Genomic DNA, 25,633 nt, shown 5'->3' with positions numbered 1-25,633 from the left:
TGCGTTTACAGCCACACAAAAAGTCGGACAACTCCAACACCGCACATAAAGTGTCATTCCAGGTCGTTATTCTATGATTTACCAATCAAATGTGTGCTTATTCTAGTGTCATTTATTAGGAATCTTAATTGATAAATATTAATCATGAAATGCTGTTAGTATATTAAATAAATACTAGAGATGTCTGATATTATCGGCCGATATATGCGTTAAAATGTAATATCGGAAATTATCGGTATCGGTTTTTTTTATTATCGGTATGGTTTTTATTTTTTTAATTTTATTAAATCAACATAAAAAACACAAGATACACTTACAATTAGTGCACCAACCCAAAAAACCTCCCTCCCCCATTCACACTCATTCACACAAAAGGGTTGTTTCTTTCTGTTATTAATATTCTGGTTCCTACATTATATATCAATATATATCAATACAGTCTGCAAGGGATACAGTCCGTAAGCACACATGATTGTGCATGCTGCTGGTCCACTAATAGTACTAACCTTTAACAGTTAGTTTTACTAATTTTCATTCATTACTAGTTTCTATGTAACTGTTTTTATATTGTTGTACTTTCTTTTTTATTCAAGAAAATGTTTTTAATTTATTTATCTTATTTTACTAATTTTTTAAAAAAGTACCTTATCTTCACCATACCTGGTTGTCCAAATTAGGCATAATAATGTGTTAATTCCACGACTGCATATATCGGTTGATATCGGTATCGGTAATTAAAGAGTTGGACAATATCGGAATATCGGATATCGGCAAAAAGCCATTATCGGACATCCCTAATAAATACTAATAAAAATATATTTTTTACAAACAGGAAGTTGCAGTAATGTACACATGATCCCCTGCTTACATCTCATTGTGCAACATGTGAATGTTTTAATGGGAACTAAATACAATGTCTGAAAGGGGTACAAATTATTTCCAAAGCAGGACCTCCACCCAGACAAACTATACAAGTACACAGTTCATGAAAAACAATATTTGTTGTTATTGTCATTGTAAGTGGGCCTAAACACTTATATTAGAAAATAACCTCATGGAAATGACTGCTGTCATTTGATTATAATAATAAGAGAATGTTGTTGTCTATCTGTGTTGGCCCTGCGATGAGGTGGGGATTTGTCCAGGGTGTACCCCGCCATCCGCCCGAATGCAGCTGGGATAGGCTCCAGCGACCCCGAAAGGGACAAACAGTAGAAAATGGATGGATGGATGAAGATTGAACTTGTTATTTAGTCAGGTTTGGGACAGGTGTGCTGCTGATGTAGCCACAGTGTGCACGTCTGATAAAAAATGCACTTGAAGATGTTCAATATTTATTGAAGTTTTTCTTTCAGAAATAAGAGTATATTTTATTTTTTTGTTTGTTTATTTAGTTAGTACAGCGAAGTTATTTACCTTGCAATTACAGTACAATGGTAAACAATTCTACAGTAATGAGAAATAAGTGTACATTCTTTTAAATGGTTACTTTCATTATTTTATATTATTACTGTACATTACATTATAATCCCTGTATAGCTTTTATCGATTACTTCTTCGGTTTAAGAGCATAATGTAGACAAAATCTGAATCTGTCTGCATAGAGCAAAATATGTTTTATAATATGAATCATTGCATATTGTTCTAATGTGTGGCACCTTGAGACCAGAACATGTTAATTGGCAGTCTCAAAGTCTTCGTTTACTCGTTATTTTCGCATTTGTATGTACAAAACCCAAAACCAGTGACGTTGGCACGTTGTGTAACTCGTAAATACAAACAGAATACAATTATTTGCAAATCCTTTTTAACTTATATTCAATTGAATAGACTGCAAAGACAAGATATTTAATGTTCGAACTGAGAAACGTAATTTTTTTGGGGGAAATAATCATTACTTAGAATTTAATGGCAGCAACACATTGCAAAAAAGTTAGCACAGGGGCATTTTTACCACTGTGTTACATGGCCTTTCCTTTTAACAACACTCAGTAAACGTTTGAGAACTGAGGAGACCAATTTTGGAAGCACTTTTCCACTGTGCATCAGTCCATCTTAGATGAGCTCGGGCCCAGCAAAGCTGGCGGCGTTTCCGGGTGCTGTTGATAAATGGCTTTTGCTTTGCATAGTAGAGTTTTAACTTGCACTTACAGATGTAGCCAGGAACTGTAGTTACTGACAGTGGTTTTCTGAAGTGTTCCTGAGCCCATGTGGTGATGTCCTTTACACACTGATGTCGCTTTTTGACGCAGTACCGCCTGAGCGATCGAAGGTCACGGGTATTTGAGGTTGGTTTTCGGTCTTGCCGCTTACGTGCAGTGATTTCTCCAGATTCTCTGAACATTTTGATGATATTACAGACCGTGGATGGTGAAATCCCTAAATTCCTTGCAATATCACTTTGAGAAATGTTGTTCTTTCACTGTTGGACAATTTGCTCACGCATTTGTTGACAAAGTGGTGACCCTCGCCCCATCCTTGTTTGTGAATGACTGAGCATTTCATGGAAGCTGCTTTTATACCCAATCGTGGCACCCACCTGTTCCCAATTAGCCTGTTCACCTGTGGGATGTTCCAAATAAGTGTTTGATGAGCATTCCTCAACTTTATCAGTATTTATTGCCACCTTTCCCAAATTGCAGTATATTTAAAGCTAGAATTCACTGAAATGTAAGTATTTCTTATATATATAAATAAAATAAATACTTGAATTTCAGTGAATTATATATATATTTATATATATATGTATTTTATTTTATATATATATATATACATATAAATAAAATAAATACTTGAATTTCAGTGTTCATTTATTTACACATATACACACATAACACTCCTCTCTACTCCTTGTTGTATTTGAAAGTGCAATGCTTTGCAGCTAGTAGCACAGCCTTTGAAGGAGTGTAGGTATGGGCAGTGTAATATTCTGGGTCGGAGTCAATAACCAGGCGAGGTGACGAAGTTACGTTTCTTTACTTCATACTTCAGAACCGACTCCCACACTTGCCGTCAGGGTGCGCAATACAACGTAAACCGTTGGCCAACCAAAAAGTAACCACAGAACACTATACGGCAGGGGTGGGCAATTAATTTTTACCGGGGGCCGCATAAGCAACCCGAGCACTGCAGGAGGGCCTCACCGACAATATTTCAATTATTTATTTCAATATTATTTTTGATATACCGTAAGATAAATCATAATAATAATAATAATTTCATTTAACCTAACTTAAATTTATACAAAAGCAGATTTCTTTTGATGGTTTTATTTCTAACACTGTCTTACACAACACTTCCTGATGTATAAATACAATGCAAAAATGTCCATTACTGCACACGGGGTAATTTCTGTCACTTTATCCTGCATTATCCAACATTTTCCCCCGTCAGATTTGGACAACCATCCTTTGTTAAAAATCGTTTATTTTATATTGTTTTTTATATTGGTTTTATATGTTTTTTGTTTTTATTCAGTCATTGGTGGAGCTAAGGATAATATTTGAATATTGTTTGAATATTTCAATTAAATTTTGCTCAATATTATTTTTGATACACCGTGAGATAAATAATAATAATAACAATAATTTCATTTAACCTAACTTAAATTTATACAAAAGCAGATTTCTTTTGATGGTTTTATTTCTAACACTGTCTTACACAACACTTCCTGATGTATAAATACAATGCAAAAATGTCTATTACTGCACACGGGGTAATTTCTGTCACTTTATCCTGCATTATCCAACATTTTCCCCCGTCAGATTTGGACAACCATCTGTTGTTAAAAATTGTTTATTTTATATTGTTTTTTATATTGGTTTTATATGTTTTTATTCAGTCATTGGTGGAGCTAAGGATAATATTTGAATATTGTTTTTAATATTGTTGTGCAGCACTTTGGAAACATTTTGTTGTTTAAATGTGCTATATAAATAAAGTGGATTGAATTGGATTGCCACACCTGCCAGCTTGTCCCATTTCAGTCCTAAAATGTCAAACGTGATTTGAAAGTCTGCAGTTATCCCACGTAAGAAGATGAGCAGCTGGGCGGTGTCACGTACATCGCAGCTCTCATCCAACAGAGTCCAATAAGCACTCCTTAATAAACTCTCCGTCAGAAAACGCCTTACTTTTTCTGGCGATTTTGTGAGGAATGACGAAACTTGTCCTGACGGCTGCATCTCTGGGGGTGTGAAATATGGCAAGAAGTCCTTGTTGGGTTTGCAGTTTCACCATCAACGCATCAGCCTCCCGTGCGCGCGCTTCATCAGACACATTTCTGGTATTTTTTCTCGTGCTTCGTCGCGTAGTGGCGATTCAAATTATATTCTTTAAAGTTTAACACAGCATCCTGTGTACCACAAATTAAGCACACGGCTTTACCTTTAATTTCTGTAAAGAAATACTTGGCAGTCCATGTCTTGTTGAAAACACGCCATTCGTCATCAACTTTTCTCTTTTTAGCGTCTCATCACTTGCGCACCTTCACTCACAGGTTACACCCGGACATATGCCCATAAATAACACTTTTCAAAATAAAAGCAGCACAGTTGTATTGCACGCACGACATAGATATTTTTTAGGGATGTCCGATAATATCGGCCTGCCGATATTATCGGCCGATAAATGCGTTAAAATGTAATATTGGAAATTATCGGTATCGTTTTTTTTATTATCTGTATCGTTTTTTGTTTTTTTTAAAATTTATTAAATCAACATAAAAAACACAAGATACACTTACAATTAGTGCACCAACCCAAAAAACCTCCCTCCCCACATTTCTTTCTGTTATCAATATTCTGCTTCCTACATTATATATCAATATATATCAATACAGTCTGCAAGGGATACAGTCCGTAAGCACACATGATTGTGCGTGCTGCTGCTCCACTAATAGTACTAACCTTTAACAGTTAATTTGACTCATTTTCATTAATTACTAGTTTCTATGTAACTGTTTTTATATTGTTTTACTTTCGTTTTTATTCAAGAAAATGTTTTTAATTTAGTTATCTTATTTTATTATTTTTGTTAAAAAGTACCTTATCTTCACCATACATGGTTGTCCAAATTAGGCATAATAATGTGTTAATTCCACAACTGCATATATCGGTTGATATCGGTATCGGTAATTAAAGAGTTGGACAATATCGGAATATCGGATATCGGCAAAAAGCCATTATCGGACATCCCTAATATTTTTTAAACTTTATTTTGTAATTTGTGATTGCCGCTGTTCACATTCACTCACAATCGCACACGCGCATACGTCCACATGGAAGTAATACAAATTACGCTTTTCAAAACAAAAGCAGCATCGTTGTATTGCACACTCGACATAGATACTTTTTTAAATTTATTTGGTAATTTATGATTGGCCTCACGCGGGCCGGACAGGGACGCACAAAGGGCCGGGTGTGGCCCGCGGGCCGCAGAATGCCCAGGTCTGCTATACGGTATAGTGTTCTGTGGTTACTTTTTGGTTGGCCAAGCGGACGTGACGACAGGCTGACCTCACTCAGGTCCGCACGGACCTGGAGGGGGCGTGCCTTAAGTCCGGCTGGAAATCGGGAGAATGGTTGAGATTTTCGAGAGAGGCACTGAAATTCGGGAGTCTCCTGGAAAATTCAGGAGGGTTGGCAAGTATGCCTCTGAGTTAGGGATGATGTTTGATAAGAAATTATCGAGTTCGAGCCTATTATTGAATCCTCTTATTGAACAGATTCCTTATCGATTCTCTTATGGAGTCCAGATAGTTTGTTGTATATGGAAAAAAACACACAATATTTGGTTTAACAAAAGCTCACTTTTATTATATAAGAAAATAATAAAATCTAATAAATAAATAAATATTGACTGTTACCCACCTAAAAAAATAAAATAAAATAAAAAAATATTAACTGTTGTTACCCAAAGTATATTAAGTGGGATTTTTCAGAAAAACAAATATATACAGTAACACAAAAACAACCTGTCTCTGTGATCACTATAGGTGTATAAATAATAATATAGTGTTAAATAAAATCAGTCCCTTGGCCACAAAAATGGAAATAATACAGCTCTCCAAAAAGTGCACTTCTGCTGCTATTTGACATAACTGTTTGTTATGATGCTTTGACATTTTTGCACTTTATTTCTTTATTGAAAGAACATTCTATGAAGAGAAAAGTTGTTTGCAAATGTGGTTACCATGCTAATAAATGAAAAGTTAAAGCTAAAAAAAGAAATACACTTTATTGAGTTAAAATCTTTCTTTATGGGGGGAAAGATGTTATGAGCTAGGGAATATAACAACTACACTACCCAGCATGCAACGGGAGTGACGAGCATGCTGGGTAAAGTGTTGCATGTCGTCACCCGTGAAAGTAAACGTCAAGAACTCAGCCAACACGCCTCGTCTGCATTATTTATAATTAGACAGACAACACATCTACAGTGTGATTTTGTTTTGTTTACAAGGAAAGAAAAACAAAAGTTAAAAGAGGGAGATATGTTGTATATATATGTATGTGCTGCGGTTGTTTTAAGAACGTTGCGACAGCTTCCGTAAAGGAGGTGCGTTGCTAGCCTGGTTGCTATGTTTCCGGTTGGTCGTAAAAGTGTTCGTCATGTGTTGTACCCTGCTCAAATCTCTCAGTAAAGTTATTCATTGGATTATATTGTTTTGAACTTTATTATTCCATTGTTTTTCCTGCTTTCGCTATCTGCACCTAATGGCTGAGCTACGTGACGTCATTTCTTGTGATGTCTCAAGGGGCATTTCTGGTTGGGACAGGATTCGTTCCGAGGGATTCGAATAAAGAACCAACTCTTTTTCTTTACTATAGTGCTCTCGATAACGGGTACCGGTTCTCAATAAGGGATTCGAGTCCGAGGACTCGGTTGTTTTCTTATCGAACAACCGGGAAAACCGGTTTCGAGTATCATCCCTACTCTGAGTTCCCCGTTTCTTAGTACACAAAATATCTCCTATGGTTGCATTGAACCAAGGATGAAATGTGTCATCTGAAAAGCTCTTTGGAGTCAATAAAAGACAAGTCATTAAGTGATTGGGTTTTTAAAAGCCACATCTGAGTTCTCGCCAGAAGATAATGATCGGGCTCTCTGTGAGGCTTTTGTTTGTCTGAAAAGCCTCCACAGACCTAAGAGGATCTACAGCTCACTACTGTACACGCAGAGTGTTTCATGCAGCAGCACACCTTTAATTCCCGCATAATCAATCAATAGTGTGCTCTTTCAGAATGAAAATACAGGGGACTATTGTGACTAACGCACACCCCCTGTGGTCCTGAAGCTGTCTGGCTGCCTCGTAATTTTCCTCCCAAACTGGAAAGCATTCCAGAATCATTTTTATGAGATGAGTGGAGTCTGACAAGCCTCAGAGGAGGATGAGAGAGACAGACAGTGTGCAGGAGTATAATAAATAAATAGCCTGCAGCGTGAGCCGAGTTCTCGCACAACTTTATGATCGCTGTCCAAATGCTGCAAAGCAGGTGAGGCGCGCGCAAAGTGAGCCAACGCCAACATGCACATTGATCACAATCACACACACGCCAGGTTTTAAAGCTCTGACAACTGCATGGCAGCCATACCAGCCCTTTAAAATGATTGATTTTCTATCATTTTCAATCAACTTGATTGATACTGTCACAGACGTATTCATTTCACATCATTTTTATTGGATACTGTACACAAAAATCCTGACATGCTGGTCGACCCACAATTTGTTCATATTTCCTATATGAATGAATGGAAATATAATTGATTTGTTCCGGGGTCAAACCGTCACTACCTTTAAAATGCATTTTAACATTCTCAATTTTCATATACAAACCCCGTTTCCATATGAGTTGGGAAATGGTGTTAGATGTAAATATAAACGGAATACAATGATTTGCAAATCCTTTTCAAGCCATATTCAGTTGAATGCACTACAAAGACAACATATTTGATGTTCAAACTCATAAACTTTATTTTTTTTTTGCAAATAATAATTAACTTAGAATTTCATGGCTGCAACACGTGCCAAAGTAGTTGGGAAAGGGCATGTTCACCACTGTGTTACATGGCCTTTCCTTTTAACAACACTCAGTAAACGTTTGGGAACTGAGGAGACACATTTTTGAAGCTTCTCAGGTGGAATTCTTTCCCATTCTTGCTTGATGTACAGCTTAAGTTGTTCAACAGTCCGGGGGTCTCCCTTCTGCTATTTTAGGCTTCATAATGCGCCACACATTTTCAATGGGAGACAGGTCTGGACTACAGGCAGGCCAGTCTAGTACCCGCACTCTTTTACTATGAAGCCACGTTTATGTAACACGTGGCTTGGAATTGTCTTGCGGAAATAAGCAGGGGCGTCCATGGTAACGTTGCTCGGATGGCGACATATGTTGCTCCAAAAGCTGTATGTACCTTTCAGCATTAATGGCGCCTTCACAGATGTGTAAGTTACCCATGTCTTGGGCACTAATACACCCCCATACCATCACAGATGCTGGCTTTTCAACTTTGCGCCTATAACAATCCGGATGGTTCTTTTCCTCTTTGGTCCGGAGGACACGACGTCCACAGTTTCCAAAAACAATTTGAAATGTGGACTCGTCAAACCACAGAACACTTTTACACTTTGTATCAGTCCATCTTAGATGAGCTCGGGCCCAGCGAAGCCGACGGCGTTTCTGGGTGTTGTTGATAAACGGTTTTCGCCTTGCATAGGAGAGTTTTAACCTGCACTTACAGATGTAGCGACCAACTGTAGTTACTGACAGTGGGTTTCTGAAGTGTTCCTGAGCCCATGTGGTGATATCCTTTACACACTGATGTCGCTTGTTGATGCAGTACAGCCTGAGAGATCGAAGGTCACAGGCTTAGCTGCTTACGTGCAGTGATTTCTCCAGATTCTCTGAACCCTTTGATGATATTACGGAGCGTAGATGGTGAAATCCCTAAATTCCTTGCAATAGCTGGTTGAGAAAGGTTTTTCTTAAACTGTTCAACAATTTGCTCACGCATTTGTTGACAAAGTGGTGACCCTCGCCCCATCCTTGTTTGTGAATGACTGAGCATTTCATGGAATCTACTTTTATACCCAATCATGGCACCCACCTGTTCCCAATTAGCCTGTTCACCCGTGGGATGTTCCAAATAAGTGTTTGATGAGCATTCCTCAACTTTATCTGTATTTATTGCCACCTTTCCCAACTTCTTTGTCACGTGTTGCTGGCATCAAATTCTAAAGTTAATGATTATTTGCAAAAAAATTGTTTTTATCAGTTTGAACATCAAATATGTTGTCTTTGTAGCATATTCAACTGAATATGGCTTGAAAAGGATTTGCAAATCATTGTATTCCGTTTATATTTACATCTAACACAATTTCCCAACTCATATGGAAACGGGGTTTGTACAAGTGTAAAAAGAAAATACCGGCCACATATTAAGATCTAAAATGGAGCGCAAGTCATACAACTCAGACTATTATGTTATTTTAACATTATCTGTTGTCACGGTTTGGTTGCGGCTGACTGCGCGGTTCGTTTTCCTGGGATGCAAACGGACGACTCCGGACAGGACTTGCAGGTAGGAACATCATTTAATTCTCAAAAAAAACACTCAAAGAGGTACAAAAACAGAAAACCAACCGACGGAACAAGGTGCCAATCGCACTCGAAACTAAACTTTAGCATAGGCTAGGAGACAAGCAAAACTTACGTGACGAGAGCATGAAGCAAACAAAGAAGCCAGACCGACTGACGGGCGAAGGCAGGCTTAAATAATGTCTCTTGATGAGCAACAGGTGAGCGTCCCGAACACAAGAGGCAGGTGCAAATAATAAGTAGCCATGGTAACAAACTCAGGAGGTGCACAAACAGGAACTAAAGGAGTCCAAAACAAACAGAAAACACAAAACATGATCCGGACCACGGATCATGACAATCTGTTGTAATTCAAGTGTTCAAAAAAGTTAACAATAAAACAATCTAGAGAACTTTTGTCAACAACATTGTTCTTTTCTATTTGTGCCGCTTGTTTGAAGTAGAAGTGGCCCTGCGATGAGGGTGGGGACTTGTCCAGGGTGTACCCCGCCTTCCGCCCAAATGCAGCTGAGATAGGCTCCAGCGACCCCGAAAGGGACAAGCGGTAGAAAATGGATGGATGGATGGAGATTGAACTTGTTATTTAGTCAGGTTTGGGACAGGTGTGCTGCTGATGTAGCCACAGTGTGCACGTCTGATGTTGCTCACATGGGCTCCACTGAATGCTCAGGGAGTTTTTGGAGGGAACATTGATTGACAGAGTGTGTACCTTCAGTGCTGAATGATGAGCAGAGGCAGAGTTAATCCTTAAGTGGTGGTGGTGGAGTTGAAGAGGCATTGGAGTCTCTGTCTCTCTTTACTAGCTTCGTCGAAGCATGTTGCGTATGTAGCTTGTTTCAGCAGATTTGATTTGCTGTTTTGGGCAGTAGATAGGATCTTTGATCCAAAGCACAATTTACATCTAACTAAAATGTTATTTTCTCTGTGCTCGACAAAAGAAAAGTAGTGAAAATATCTCCATGTTAACAAACTCGACTTCTGGCTCCGCCATGATCAGACGCGCCCCCCTCTCTCCCCCCTCCCCACACTCACACCCAGACACACGCAGAGCGCAGGTCTCTCTTCTCAGAAGAATCAGAACGACGACACTGCAGCGCTCCGATAAAACACACTTTATACTACATAAAAAGTAACGTAAAATAACGCAGTAACGCATCATTTAGTAACGGTAACTGAGTTACTGAATATAAAAAATAACGCGTTAGATTACTAGTTACCGCCGAAACTAACGGCGTTACAGTAACGCGTTATTTTGTAACGCGTTAGTCCCAACACTGGTTATTTATGCGTCATATAACGTACACTTATTCAGCCTGTTGTTCACTATTCTTTATTTATTTTAAATTGCCTTTCAAATGTCTATTCTTGGTGTTGGCTTTTATCAAATAAATTTCCCAAAAAAATGCGACTTATACTCCAGTGCGACTTATATGTTTTTTTTCCTTCTTTATTATGCATTTTCGGTTGGTGCGACTTATACTCCGGAGCGACTTATAGTATGAAAAATACGGTAATAACCAAGCAGTAGAGACATTGTTATTGTAAGAACAAACACAGAGGAACTATCTAGCGTAAATCACACATGGCATGCTACGGCATTAGCCTAAGCTAGCTTCTTGCGTCAGCAGCTGAATGGCTTTTGAGTCTGTAATACAAAACACACTGCGATCGGACACCAATCTGTGCTGACTGAAAATTATGAATAATTATATTAAAGTATCTGTAAAGTATTAGCCCACATTTCGTGTTTTGTTTGTACACAGGTAGCTCGACAGCAAATGTACTGTAGTTGTACTGTGACATGCTTCATGTATCATGATTAGGGATGTCCGATAATATCGGCCTGCCGATATTATCGGCCGATAAATGCGTTAAAATGTAATATCGGAAATTATCTGTATCGTTTATTTTTATTTTTTTATTAAATCAACATAAAAAACACAGGATACACTTACAATTAGTGCACCAACCCAAAAAACCTCCCTCCCCCCATTTCTTTCTGTTATTAATATTCTGGTTCCTACATTATATATCAATATATATCAATACAGTCTGCAAGGGATACAGTCCGTAAGCACACATGATTGTGCGTGCTGCTGCTCCACTAATAGTACTAACCTTTAACAGTTAATTTTACTCATTTTCATTAATTACTAGTTTCTATGTAACTGTTTTTATATTGTTTTACTTTCTTTTTTATTCAAGAAAATGTTTTTAATTTAGTTATCTTATTTATTAATTTTTTTAAAAAAGTACCTTATCTTCACCATACATGGTTGTCCAAATTAGGCATAATAATGTGTTAATTCCACGACTGCATATATCGGTTGATATCGGTATCGGTTGATATCGGTATCGGTAATTAAAGAGTTGGACAATATCGGAATGTCGGATATCGGCAAAAAGCCATTATCGGACATCCCTAATCATGATCAATATTATAGTGACTCACTCGATGGACAATTTGGTCAAGCTGGCTGGGCACGTTTTCCACTTGATTTTAGGTAAGCACACCATTTATGTTGGCACAGCTTGGCTCCAAGTTCCATTTGTTTAGTCTAGTCACGCCAACCTCACCCTCACGGCTTCGGTCTGTTCCAACGTATCACTCTCCCTTAGTGCTCGCTTTTATAACCAGTCGTTCATCATCCACCGTATATTCAGCTTCAAAAAGATAAGGTAGTGAATCCTCATTTGTCCAAAAATAGTCCTCTTTGTTGTCTGTTACCAAGTCTTCCATGTTTTTTCCGGAAGTAAAAACACATTTGTTGCCGGAAGTCAAAAGTGTGTTGCTATGGAAACGGAAATAAATGCCCTGGTAGTTTTGGTATTGCTTAAAATGACAAAAATGCGGTAAATAAATAAATATATATAAGTAGAGATGTCCGATAATATCGGTCTGCCGATATTATCGGCCGATAAATGCGTTAAAATGTAATATCGGAAATTATCGGTATCGGTGTTTTTTATTATCAGTATAGTTTTTTTTTGTTTTTTTTTATTAAATCCACATAAAAAACACAAGATACACTTACAATTAGTGCACCAACCCAAAAAATCTCCCTCCCCCATTTACACTCATTCACACAAAAGGGTTGCATCTTTTTTGTTATTAATATTCTGGTTCCTACATTATATATCAATATATATCAATACAGTCTGCAAGGGATACAGTCCGTAAGCACACATGATTGTGCGTGCTGCTGGTCCACTAATAGTACTAACCTTTAACAGTTAATTTTACAAATTTTCATTAATTACTAGTTTCTATGTAACTGTTTTTATATTGTTGTACTTTCTTTTTTATTCAAGAAAATGTTTTTAATTTAGCTATCTTATTTTATTGTATTAATATTTCAAAAAAGGACCTTATCTTCACCATACCTGGTTGTCCAAATGAGGCATAATAATGTGTTAATTCCACGACTGTATATATCGGTTGATATCGGTATCGGTTGATATCGGTATCGGTAATTAAAGAGCTGGACAATATCGGCATATCGGATATCGGCAAAAAGCCATTATCGGACATCCCTATATATAAGTAGTAGTGGAGTAGCTGGAAAAGTTGTTTTCGAGGCCTTTGAAGGCTACAACGGTGACTCTCATTAGCCGCATCTTTGAAGCGTTTTGTTACTTATTCATTTTTCAAATGCTGCAAAAAAAAAAAGAAAAATAAGACGTGGTCTTGTCTCTCATAATGATTGTCAACAAAATTCCAAAAAAAAGTGCACTTCCCCTGTAAAAGTGAGTGTTGTATTAAAATGATTAGTTCCAGCGACAACATTAAAGTGAGTGTCTCTCCCATGACTACACAGGAAAACATGTAGAAGAGAATGACAAAGATTGTGGATGATTGGCAAGAGGCTCACTTTGTTCATGTAATTCTCCTGTTGAGTAGGCACGCTCATGTGCTGAGAGCCATGCACATGGGTGAGACCTCTGGTATCCGGTTTGAAAGCCAGAGACGAAGGCGTAATAACCTACTCAGTGGCCTAGTGGTTAGAGTGTCCGCCCTGAGATCGGTAGGTTTTGAGTTCAAACACCGGCCGAGTCATACCAAAGCAGTGTTTCCCACACATTCATTTATTTGTGGCGGCCCACCACGAAAGAATTACATCTGCACAAATAAAATTAAAAAAAATAAAAATAAATGTTTTTTTTTTGTCCTGTCCAGCTTCTCAGGAAAATCATATAGTTGATGTAGATGCCAATATAGGCTGTTCAGATTTACTTTACAAAAGAGAAGTGTAGGATACTTCTCTTGTTGCCTTATTTGTATTTGACCACTACTGTTTTCTGTTTATTTGTTACTGACTGTGGCAGGACACCTCTGCCTCTGTTTCACTTTATGTTGCTGGTAAATAATATGGTTGTAGTAGTAGGCTAAAGTTAAATTATTTAGTATGCACTAATTAAAGGGGCAGAGCTTTAAGAGACATTTTAGCTTTTATATTTTATAAGATATATTTCTTGTAAGAACCACAATTAATAAATATATTTCAGTGAAGAACTTATTGTTCAAATCCGTATATAAAAATATGTACATAAAGTGTTGTAATTATATTGTAAAATGGATGGATGGATGGATGGATGGACGTTTAAAACAAAACTGTTATTATTAATTAGTAAGTATAAATTTTTTGAGCCTTTTTAGAGAAAATCATATTGTAGTAAATTATGCAAATTACTCGATGATGTCATGGTGACCACGCCCATAGCCACGCCCCCACCGCCACAGGTATCTTGGCAGTTTATGGGAAACACTGCAAAGACTATAAAAATGGGAGCCATTACCTCCCTGCTTGGCACTCAGCATCAAGGGTTGGAATTGGGGGTTAAATCACCAAAAATTATTCCCGGGCGCGGCCACCGCTGCTGCCCACTGCTCCCCTCACCTCCCAGGGGGGGAACATGGGGATGGGTCAAATGCAGAGGACAAATTTCACCACTAGTGTGTGTGTGACAATCATTGGTACTTTAACTTTAACTTTTAACTTTAATTTATCGATGAAGGTAAAGTTATTGTGGTAATTTTCATTTATCGTTCAATTATTGACCTATTGACTATCAGCCCAGGCCTACAATTGTATTAAAATGTTTTAATGCCTCTGGACATTGAATTTAATGCTTTATAATGCCTTTTAAGGCCTTAATTTTAGCCAAATCCATTTAATGACCTAATGCTTTTTAATGACCCGCGGAAACCGAGTCACGTCCACGTTCCAACTTGGAAGTTAATCTTTTTTTTTCTTCTTTAAGTTATATTCATAACTGTTATTCATGTTTAAAAAGAAGTTCAGAAAACATCAAAATGTTGTTAGAGTTCTAAATCCATCTCTACGGGCTCCAGTATAGTGCTTAGATTTAAAAGAAAAAACCAACAACAACCAAACAAACAAACTTTAGTTTCCTGCAATAAGCCATCGTCTTATATGACGAGTGTTCAAATGCAGAAGTTTTTGTGCGACTTCAGAGAAGAATTCTTCTGAAGAATCTAGGTCAAATTCTAAAACCGACTTTACGAGTTCCACTAAAGTACTCGGCTTTGATTGAAAAAGCCAAAGAACAACCAAAGCGTGTAATCAAAGTAATATAAGACATAATGATAGTTCGAACTCAGATAATTTGTTTGACTTTAAACACATTTGTCCTAAAACCTTGGATCAGCGTCGGAATTTGTCTTCATAATGTAGTGTTCTGTGTTTGATTGAAAAAAAACAATCCGAAAGGGACAAGTAGTAAAAAATGGATGGATGGAATTCGCAAACTAACTTGGGTTTTATGCATATGTGCTAACAATTTCAGATTTCCGGCAAATTCTGAATTCGACTTTACGGATTCCACTGTAGAGTTTTGGATTTGTTCTAAAAAGCCAAAGAACAAGCTAACTTTGGTGTACTGTAAATTGTTGGTGTCACGTGTCGTTTCTTCAATCAATCAAACTTTTTTTTTTTTTAAAAGCACTTTTCATGTATAGGCAAATTTTTGAAGCGTCCACATTGGAAAATAACAAAAAAATTACGTAATCTAGAAAATTATAAAAGACATACAGTACAGGCCAAAAGTTTGGACACACCTTCTCATTCAATGCATTTTCTTTATTTTCATAACTATTTACTAGGGATGTCCGATAATGGCTTTTTGCCGATATCCGATATGCCGATATTGTCCAACTCTTTAATTACCGATACCGATATCAACCGATATATACAGTCGTGGAATTAACACATTATTATGCCTAATTTGGACAACCAGGTATGGTGAAGATAAGGTACTTTTTTAAAAAATGAATCAAATAAAATAAGATAAATAAATTAAAAACATTTTCTTGAATAAAAATGAAAGTAAAACAATATAAAAACAGTCACATAGAAACTAGTAATTAATGAAAATTTGTAAAATTAACTGTCAAAGGTTAGTACTATTAGTGGACCAGCAATCGTGTGCTTACGGACTGTATCCCTTGCAGACTGTATTGATATATATTGATATATAATGTAGGAACCAGAATATTAATAACAGAAAGAAACAACCCTTTTGTGTGAATGAGTGTAAATGGGGGAGGGAGGTTTTTTGGGTTGGTGCACTAATTGTAAGTGTATCTTGTGTTTTTTATGTGGATTTAATAAAAATGAAAAAATAAAAAAAATAAAATAAAAAAACGATACTGATAATAAAAAAACAGATACCGATAATTTCCGATATTACATTTCAACGCATTTATCGGCCGATAATATCGGCAGACCGATATTATCGGACATCTCTACTATTTACATTGTAGATTGTCACTGAAGGCATCACAACTATGAATAAACACATGTGGAGTTATGTACTTATTAAATCACCAAAATGATTCCCGGGCGCGGCGCCGCTGCTGCCCACTGCTCCCCAAGGGGATGGGACAAATGCAGAAGACAAATTTCACCACATCTAGTGTGTGTGTGACAATCATTGGTACTTTAATCTTTAATCTTTAACAAAAAAAAGGTGGAATAACTGGAAACATGTTTTATAGTCTAGTTTCTTCAAAATAGCCACACTTTGCTCTGATTACTGCTTTGCACACTCTTGGCATTCTCTCGATGAGTTTCAAGAGGTAGTCACCTGAAATGGTGCTCACTTCACAGGTGTGCCTTATCAGGGTTGATTAGTGGAATTTCTTGCTTTATCAATGGGGTTGAGACTAGAGATGTTTGATAATATCGGCCGATAAATGCTTTAAAATGTAATATCGGAAATTATCTGTATCGTTTTTTTAATTATCGGTATCGTTTTTTTTTGTTGTTTTTTTTTTAATTAAATCCACATAAAAAACACAAGATACACTTACAATTAGTGCACCAACCCAAAAAACCTCCCTCCCCCATTTACACTCATTCACACAAAAGGGTTGTTTCTTTCTGTTATTAATATTCTGCTTCCTACATTATATATCAATATATATCAATACAGTCTGCAAGGGATACAGTCCGTAAGCACACATGATTGTGCGTGCTGCTGGTCCACTAATAGTACTAACCTTTAACAGTTAATTTTACTCATTTTCATTAATTACTAGTTTCTATATAACTGTTTTTATATTGTTTTACTTTCTTTTTTATTCAAGAAAATGTTTTTAATTTATTCATCTTATTTTATTTTATTAATTAAAAAAAAAAAAGGACCTTATCTTCACCATACTTGGTTGTCCAAATTAGGCATAATAATGTGTTAATTCCACGACTGTATATATCGGTATCGGTTGATATCGGTATCGGTAATTAAGATTTGAACAATATCGGAATATCGGCAAAAAGCTATTATCGGACATCCCTAGTTGGGACCATCAGTTGTGTTGTGAATGAGTGCTCAAATTAAAAAACAGCATTCCCTCTCATGTGATATTGCTTAATTAACATTAATGATGTGCACTTTAACAACTAGGCTTACAACTAGACCTAATATATAAAGGGGTGGAAAAGTGACTATTACCTGCAGGGCAAACATTAGCTAACCAGAAGGCAATAACAATGTAAACAAAAAACACCTGCTTAAAAGATCTAATACAAATGTCCCTGAAGAAAGGAAGGTGGGAGTACTGTAATTACCTAACGTTACATTATTATTTTCCATAACAATTTAGCCCCCTCCACAATATTAACCCGATGTTAAAACAGAACTAGCTATTTATTGATTAGCAATTGCCGAATCATGTAACATTAGCTTAATGCTAAAAAGCCAGGTTACTATCACATTCTGTAACAGACAAATAATTTCATGTAGGCTAACGTTACATACCTGCTACCTCTGTCTTTTTCTCGTTTCTCCTCTTCTTTTCTCTTCCCTGGGCACCTGACAGTTTTGGCCGTTTTGACATCTTGTGTTGATTTTTTGATGTGATGACATCCAAAATTCTTTTTTTTTCTCCAACATTTGCGGCACTGGCGTGGCGCCCCCTGATGGACGGCGCCCTTAGCATTTGCCTATATGGCCTATGCCACGGGCCGGCCCTGCTCATGATGATAGTTCGAACTCTGAGTTTTTGTGCAACTTTAGAGGCATATTTTTCCTGAAAATATGGTTAAAATTCAGAATTTGTCTTAGAGTGTCCACTGCTTGGTTTTGATTGAAAAAAGCTAAAGACCAACCAAACTTTGGTTTCCTGCAATAGTTTAACGCAACATCTTTCACGACGACCTTTCAAACTCCAAAATATGGTACAACTTCCAGCATTTCCCCTTCACGAAGGTGTGCACTTACATTCAGCCTTGGCACAGACCAGGCTGGCTGAGGGGTAGCTGAAGGAGCGCAGGATGGCCCCGATGGCCAGGCTTAGGTCCTCGTTGCTGGGGTACAGCGTGACGGAAGCAAAGCGGAGGTACGGTAAGCGGGGCGTCTCTTCCGGGCCGATCTTGACATGCGGGATCTGCAAAGAAGGAGAGGCCGTTACAAGCAAACATGCAATAAATAATCACCATGACGGTGGTTTGTGTATTGTAGCTCACCTCCTTCTCGCCGCATATGTGACTGACAGTGGAGCCTGAGGCGGGGCTGGAGGCGGGGCCTATCACAGAGACAACGCCTTTGGGAAGAATCTGACACACTGTAAAATGGGATTAAAAAACAAACAAAAAGACTGTTAGATAGACCACGAATGAGGAAGTGTGGACAGTTTTTCCACTGATCCCATTGTCATGGCGGAGAAATCCGACTCGCTCTAATCTGATTTACTTGGAGAGGAGGAATACCCGAAGGAGCAGATAGACCGAGTGTTATATACTGCTGCTGTAAATGACTTTCACAATTAAAACAGAAGGAAAACAATTTTTTTTAAAAACATGGGGTGTTTTTATTTTTTCACAGGATTGTAAATTACATTTGTGGCGCCCCCGAGGCGCTGTGGAAAATGCTTTGGAAGACATGCTAGTGTACCGTAGTTTTCAGACTGTAAGTCGCTCCGGAGTATAAGTCGCTCCGGAGTATAAGTCGCACCGGCCGAAAAAGCATAATAAAGAAGGAAAAAAACATATACACTACCGTTCAAAAGTTCGGGGTCACATTAAAATGTCCTTATTTTTCAATGAAGATAACTTTGAACTAGGGCTGCAACTAAAGATGAACTTGATAATCGATTAATCTGTCGATTATTACTTCGATTAATCGATTAATAATCGGATAAAAGAGACAAACTACATTTCAATCAATCAATCATTTCTATCCTTTCCAGTATTTTATTGAAAAAAAACAGCATACTGGCACCATACTTATTTTGATTATTGTTTCTCAGCTGTTTGTACATGTTGCAGTTTATAAATAAAGGTTTATTTAAAAAAAAAAAAAAAAAAAAAATACTTTTTAAAAAAAAAAAAAAAGCCTCTGCGCATGCGCATAGCATAGATCCAACGAATCGATGACTAAATTAATCGGCAACTATTTTTATAATCGATTTTAATCGATTTAATCGATTAGTTGCTGCAGCCCTACTTTGAACTATTCTTAACTTTAAAGAAATACACTCTATACATTGCTAATGTGGTAAATGACTATTCTAGCTGCAAATGTCTGCTTTTTGGTGCAATATCTACATAGGTGTATAGAGGCCCATTTCCAGCAACTATCACTCCAGTGTTCTAAAGGTACAATGTGTTTGCTCATTGGCTCAGAAGGCTAATTGATGATTAGAAAACCCTTGTGCAATCATGTTCACACATCTGAAAACAGTTTAGCTCGTTACAGAAGCTACAAAACTGACCTTCCTTTGAGCAGATTGAGTTTCTGGAGCATCACATTTGTGGGGTCAATGAAACGCTCAAAATGGCCAGAAAAAGAGAACTTTCATCTGAAACTCGACAGTCTATTCTTGTTCTTAGAAATGAAGGCTATTCCACTAAATTGTTTGGGTGACCCCAAACTTTTGAACGGTAGTTTATAAGTCGCATTTTTGGGGGGAAATTTATTTAATAAAACCCAACACCAAGAATAGACATTTGAAAGGCAATTTAAAATAAATAAAGAATAGTGAACAACAGGCTGAATAAGTGTACGTTATATGAGGCATAAATAACCAACTGAGAACGTGCCTGGTATGTTAACGTAACATATTATGGTAAGAGTCATTCAAATAACTATAACATATAGAACATGCTATACGTTTACCAAACAATCTGTCACTCCTCATCGCTAAATCCCATGAAATCTTATACGTCTAGTCTCTTACGTGAATGAGCTGAATAATATTATTTGATATTTTACGGTAATGTGTTAATAATTTCACACATAAGTCGCTCCTGAGTATAAGTCGCACCCCCGGCCAAACTATGAAAAAAACTGCGACTTATAGTCTGAAAAATACGGTAGCTAAAACACTGCCGACTGCGGATGGATTTTAGCTGCTACCTAGTTACCATGAATTGATTAACGTGGACCCCGACTTAAACAAGTTGAAAAACTTATTGGGGTGTTACCATTTAGTGGTCAATTGTACGGAATATGTACTGTACTGTGCAATCTACTAATAAAAGTCTCAATCAATCAATCAAAGCCATGTCTTAAAGCACCTCTTCCTGAGGGCGTTTCAGTGTTAAAGCTTCACCTTTATTGTTAGTTTTGAAGCCAAAATGCGTCCGTTCTCCCTTTTCTGTCTACACACTGTCTCTGCTTGTAAGTACTCCGTGATTGTGCGCTGCCGAATATGCTCCTCTGCTTGCAAAACCAGCAATGTCATGAGGTGACGACGCGCCGTCATGCCCGGGAACCGGCACTTTTCAAACAGAGTATAGTACCGTTTTTGTTTCTGGCGACAAATAAGTACGTTTATTACAAGCTACTCGATTATCACTGCAGGACGAGCAATAGCTAATCATGCGTCCATTCTCCCTTTTCGGTCCGCACACTGTGTCTGCTTTTAAGTACTCAGTGATTGTGCGCTGCCGAACATGCTCCTCTGCTTGTAAAACCAGCAATGTCGTGACGTGACGGTGCACCGTCATGCCCGTTAAAAAATAAATAAATAAATAAATTGTGATACCGGTACTTTCCAAACAAGAATATAGTACCGTTTTTTGATTCATTAGTACCGCAATACTATACTAGTACCGGTATACCGTACAACCCTAGTACACAACCGTATCAACTGTTCCGAGTGGCGTGAGCGCCGACATCTATTTATTGATCCTTCAATTAGCTGTCGGGCCGAGGCAGGGAGAGATGTGCCGGCACCGCGGCACAGTAGCTCTTTGTCCTGCTTGAGCGACCGAGCGAGGCGCACTGTCAGATCACTGCCTTGTTAAAGCCAGACGAGTGCGATGTCTGAGACAAAAAAAAAAAAAAGAATCGGACGTGGTTGCAGGAAGTTACTGGAAGACATTTGCTATTCCGGTGGACCAACTAGATCCGGTTGCACATTTTAGAACATCTGTTGTCTAATTGATTTACACAAGATAGATGATCTTCTTATTTGGACATCACTTCTGACCTGTGTTTTTCTAACCCCTGGAGGGCGGGAGGAAATGAAGAGCAAAAAAAAAAAAAATCAATCGGAGACGAATTGTCCTGTCCGGCTTGAGAATAAGAGTGAAAAAACAAGCTGTTCTCACAGAGACACGGATACGGCACGGGCCTAGATTTGATCACAGAGACAAACCTTTAGGTCAACAAGCGCTGTTATCTCATGAGACGAGACCAGGAACATCGCAGGAGGGGTCAAACCAGCTTTGGGGAGATCTTAAAGGCCTACTGAAATGATTTTTTTTAAATTTAAACGGGAATAGCAGATCCATTCTATGTGTCATACTTGATCATTTCGCGATATTGCCATATTTTTGCTGAAAGGATTTAATAGAGAAAATTGACAATAAAGTTCGCAACTTTTGCTCGCTGATAAAAAAAAAGCCTTGCCTGTAGCGGAAGTAGCGTGACATCACAGGAGCTAGTATTCCTCACAATTCCCCGTTGTTTACAATGGAGCGAGAGAGATTCGGACCGAGAAAGTGATGATTACCCCATTAATTTGAGCGAGGATGAAAGATTCGTAGATGAGGAACGTTACAGTGAAGGACTTGAGAGGCAGCGATGGACGTATCTTTTTTCGCTCTGACCGTAACTTAGGTACAAGCTGGCTCATTGGATTCCACACTCTCCTTTTTCTATTGTAGATCACAGATTTGTATTTTAAACCACCTGGGATACTATATCCTCTTGAAAATGAGAGTCGAGAACGCGAAATGGACATTCAGTGCCTTTTATCTCCACGACAATACATCGGCGAAATGCTTTAGCTACGAGCTAACGTGATAGCATCTTGCTTTAACTGCATATAGAAACAAAAAAATAAACCTCTGACTGGAAGGATAGATAGAAAATCAACAATACTATTAAACCGTGGACATGTAAATACACGGTTAATGCTTTCCAGGCTGGCGAAGGTTAACAATGCTGTGCTAACGACGCCATTGAAGCTAACTTAGCAACTTAGCAACGGGACCTCACAGAGCTATGCTAAAAACATTAGCTCTCCACCTACGCCAGCCAGCCCTCATCTACTCATCAACACCCGTGCTCACCTGCGTTCCAGCGATCGGCAGAAGGACGAAGGACTTCACCGGATGCGTTTGGCGGCCCGGAGACGTAGGAAGTCAAGGTGAGGTCGGCGGCTAGCGCGGCTAGCGCTCCTAGCGCTCCAACAAAGTCCTCCTGGTTGTGTTGCTGTAGTCCGCTGCTAATACACCGATCCCACCTACAACTGTCTTCTTTGCAGCCTTCATTGTTCATTAAACAAATTGCAAAAGATGTCCAGAATACTGTGGAATTATGAAATGAAAACAGAGCTTTTTGTATAGGATTCTACGGGGTACCATAACTTCCGTTACTCTGACTTCGTCACGCGCATACGTCATCATACCGCGACGTTTCAGCCGGATATTTCCCGGGAAGTTTTAAAAGTCACTTTATAAGTTAACCCGGCCGTATTGGCATGTGTTGCAATGTTAAGATTTCATCATTGATATATAAACTATCAGACTGCGTGGTCGGTAGTAGTGGCTTTCAGTAGGCCTTTAACATCTCAAGGAGGAATATTTGGTGCGGTATAGCTCGGTTGGTAGAGTGGCCGTGCCAGCAACTCAAGGGTTCCAGGTTCGATCCCCGCTTCCGCCATCCTAGTCCCTGCCGTTGTGTCCTTGGGCAAGACACTTTACCCACCTGCTCCCAGTGCCACCCACACTGGTTTAAATGTAACTTAGACATTGGGTTTCACTATGTAAAAGCGCTTTGAGTCACTAGAGAAAAGCGCTATATAAATATAATTCACTTCACTTGTCTGCATGGCACCGATTGTCACATTGATGTCTTGGGATGTTCCCACCAGGGGTTTATGCTGCTGATTCTGGTACAAATCATCCATGAGTGTGGCCGATACCAATTAGGGCTGTACGGTATACCAGTATTAGTATAGTACCGCGATACTAATGAATCATATTCGGTACTATACCGCCTCTGAAAAGTACCGGTCCCCGGCTCCCCTTTTTTTTTTATAACGGGCATGACGCCACGTCGTCGCCACGTCATGACATTGCTGGTTTTACGAGCAGAGGAGCATGTTCGGCAGCGCACAATCACAGAGTACTTACAGGCAGACACAGTGTGTAGACAGAAAAGGGAGAACGGACGCATTTTGGCTTAAAAAGCAGAAGAAAGGTGAAGCTATAACACTGAAACGCACTCAGGAAGATGTGCTCTAAGACAGTGTTTTTCAACCAATGTGCCGCGGCACACTAGTGTGCCGTGAGATACAGTATGGTGTGCCGTGAGAGATTATCTAATTTCACATATTTGGGTCGAAAACATTTTTTGCAAACCAGTAATTATAGTCTGCAATGTGAAATGTCAACTGATAACACGACCACCATTTTAAATGTCAATGTTTAGTTTTCTTATTCATGTCAGGGCAACACTATTATACAGTGGTGTCCTCTGCAGTGGACATCGGAGTTTTGCATAACAGAGCTATTTTTTTCTGAAACAGTAACTTTGACAACAAACTGTCCACTCCTGATGTGTTGTTGTTGAGTGTCGGTGCTGTCTAGAGCTCGGCAGAGTAACCGTGTAATACTCTTCCATATCAGTAGGTGGCAGCCGGTAGCTAATTGCTTTGTAAATGCAGGTAAAAAGGTGTCTTATGCTTAAACCAAAAATAAACAAAAGGTGAGTGCCCTTAAGAAAAGGCATTGAAGCTTAGGGAAGGCTAAACTAAAACTGAACTGGCTACAAAGTAAACAAAAACAGAATGCTGGACGACAGCAAAAACTTACTGTGGAGCAAAGACGGCGTCCACAAAGTACATCCGAACAAAGTAAGCAGATATTAACAGTAAATGAACAAGTAGATTAATAATTCATTTTCTACCACTTGTCCCTCATAATTGTTGACAAAATAATAGAATGATAAATGACACAATATGTTATAAATGATAAATGATAAATGGGTTACACTTGTATAGCGCTTTTCTACCTTCAAGGTACTCAAAGCACTTAGACAGTATTTCCACATTCACCCATTCACACACACACATTCACACACTGATGGCGGGAGCTGCCATGCAAGGCGCTAACCAGCACCCATCAGGAGCAAGGGTGAAGTGTCTTGCCAAAGGACACAACGGACGTGACGAGGTTGGTAGAAGGTGGGGATTGAACCCCAGTAACCAGCAACCCTTCGATTGCTGGCACGGCCACTCTACCAACTTCGCCACGCCGCCCCAGCAGCTAAATTAGGAGCCTTGCTTACTTACTAATAAAAGAAAAGTTGTCTCGTATGTTCACTATTTATTTAAGGACAAAATTTCAATAAGAAACATATGTTTAATGTACCCTAAGATTTTTTGTTAAAATAAAGCCCATAATTCCATTTTTTGAGGTCCCCTATATATATACACATATATATATATATACACATATATATATATATATATATATATATATATATATATATATATATATATATATATATATATATATATATATATATATATATATATATATATATATATATATATATATATATATATATATATATACAGTGTTTCCCACACATTCATTTATTTGTGAATTACGTCTGCCACAAATAGAAAATTCAACAACAAAAAATCAAAAATATTCACAAAAAAAAATTCAAAAAATTCAACAAAAAAAATTTCAAAAAAAATTCAAAAAAAAAAATTCTACATTTTTTATTTTTTTTTGGTCCTCTCCAGCTTCTCAGGCAAATCATATAGTTGATGTAGATGCCCATATCGGCTGTTCAGATTTACTTTACAAAAGAGAAGTGTAGGATACTTCTCTTGTTGCCTTATTTGTATTTGACTTTATTAAATGTATTTATATTAGAAACACAACATGTGTATATAACAAAGGGTGCAAAGTCTGCAGGCAGTAGGAAACACATGCTTAAGTGTAGGGAGTAAAGCTGATGGCAGTCTAATGTTCAAGATTTTTGGAGCTCTTTGTTCAGTGGATCAGATGTTTGATGAAGCTCTGTGTCTATCTACCACCACTACT

The 25,633-nt window shown here is 38.1% G+C and overlaps 1 protein-coding gene across 2 annotated transcripts in view; it reads right to left on the bottom strand.

Annotated features, from left to right (window-relative positions):
- The window catches only part of grik5 (glutamate receptor, ionotropic, kainate 5), a 459,142-nt gene that overhangs the window by 117,788 nt on the left and 315,721 nt on the right, over nt 1-25,633 (bottom strand). For both annotated transcript variants that reach the window (XM_062063911.1, XM_062063910.1), the window contains 2 exons: nt 18,587-18,684; nt 18,342-18,507 (listed from right to left, as the gene is read on the bottom strand). In XM_062063911.1, the coding sequence (XP_061919895.1) occupies nt 18,342-18,507; nt 18,587-18,684 (264 nt within the window). The remainder of the gene's footprint in view (nt 1-18,341; nt 18,508-18,586; nt 18,685-25,633) is intronic.

Source organism: Entelurus aequoreus, linkage group LG11 (genome assembly GCF_033978785.1).
Source record: "Entelurus aequoreus isolate RoL-2023_Sb linkage group LG11, RoL_Eaeq_v1.1, whole genome shotgun sequence".
NCBI classification, from domain to species: Eukaryota; Metazoa; Chordata; class Actinopteri; order Syngnathiformes; family Syngnathidae; genus Entelurus; species Entelurus aequoreus.
This window is presented reverse-complemented; position numbering and strand designations above follow the sequence as displayed.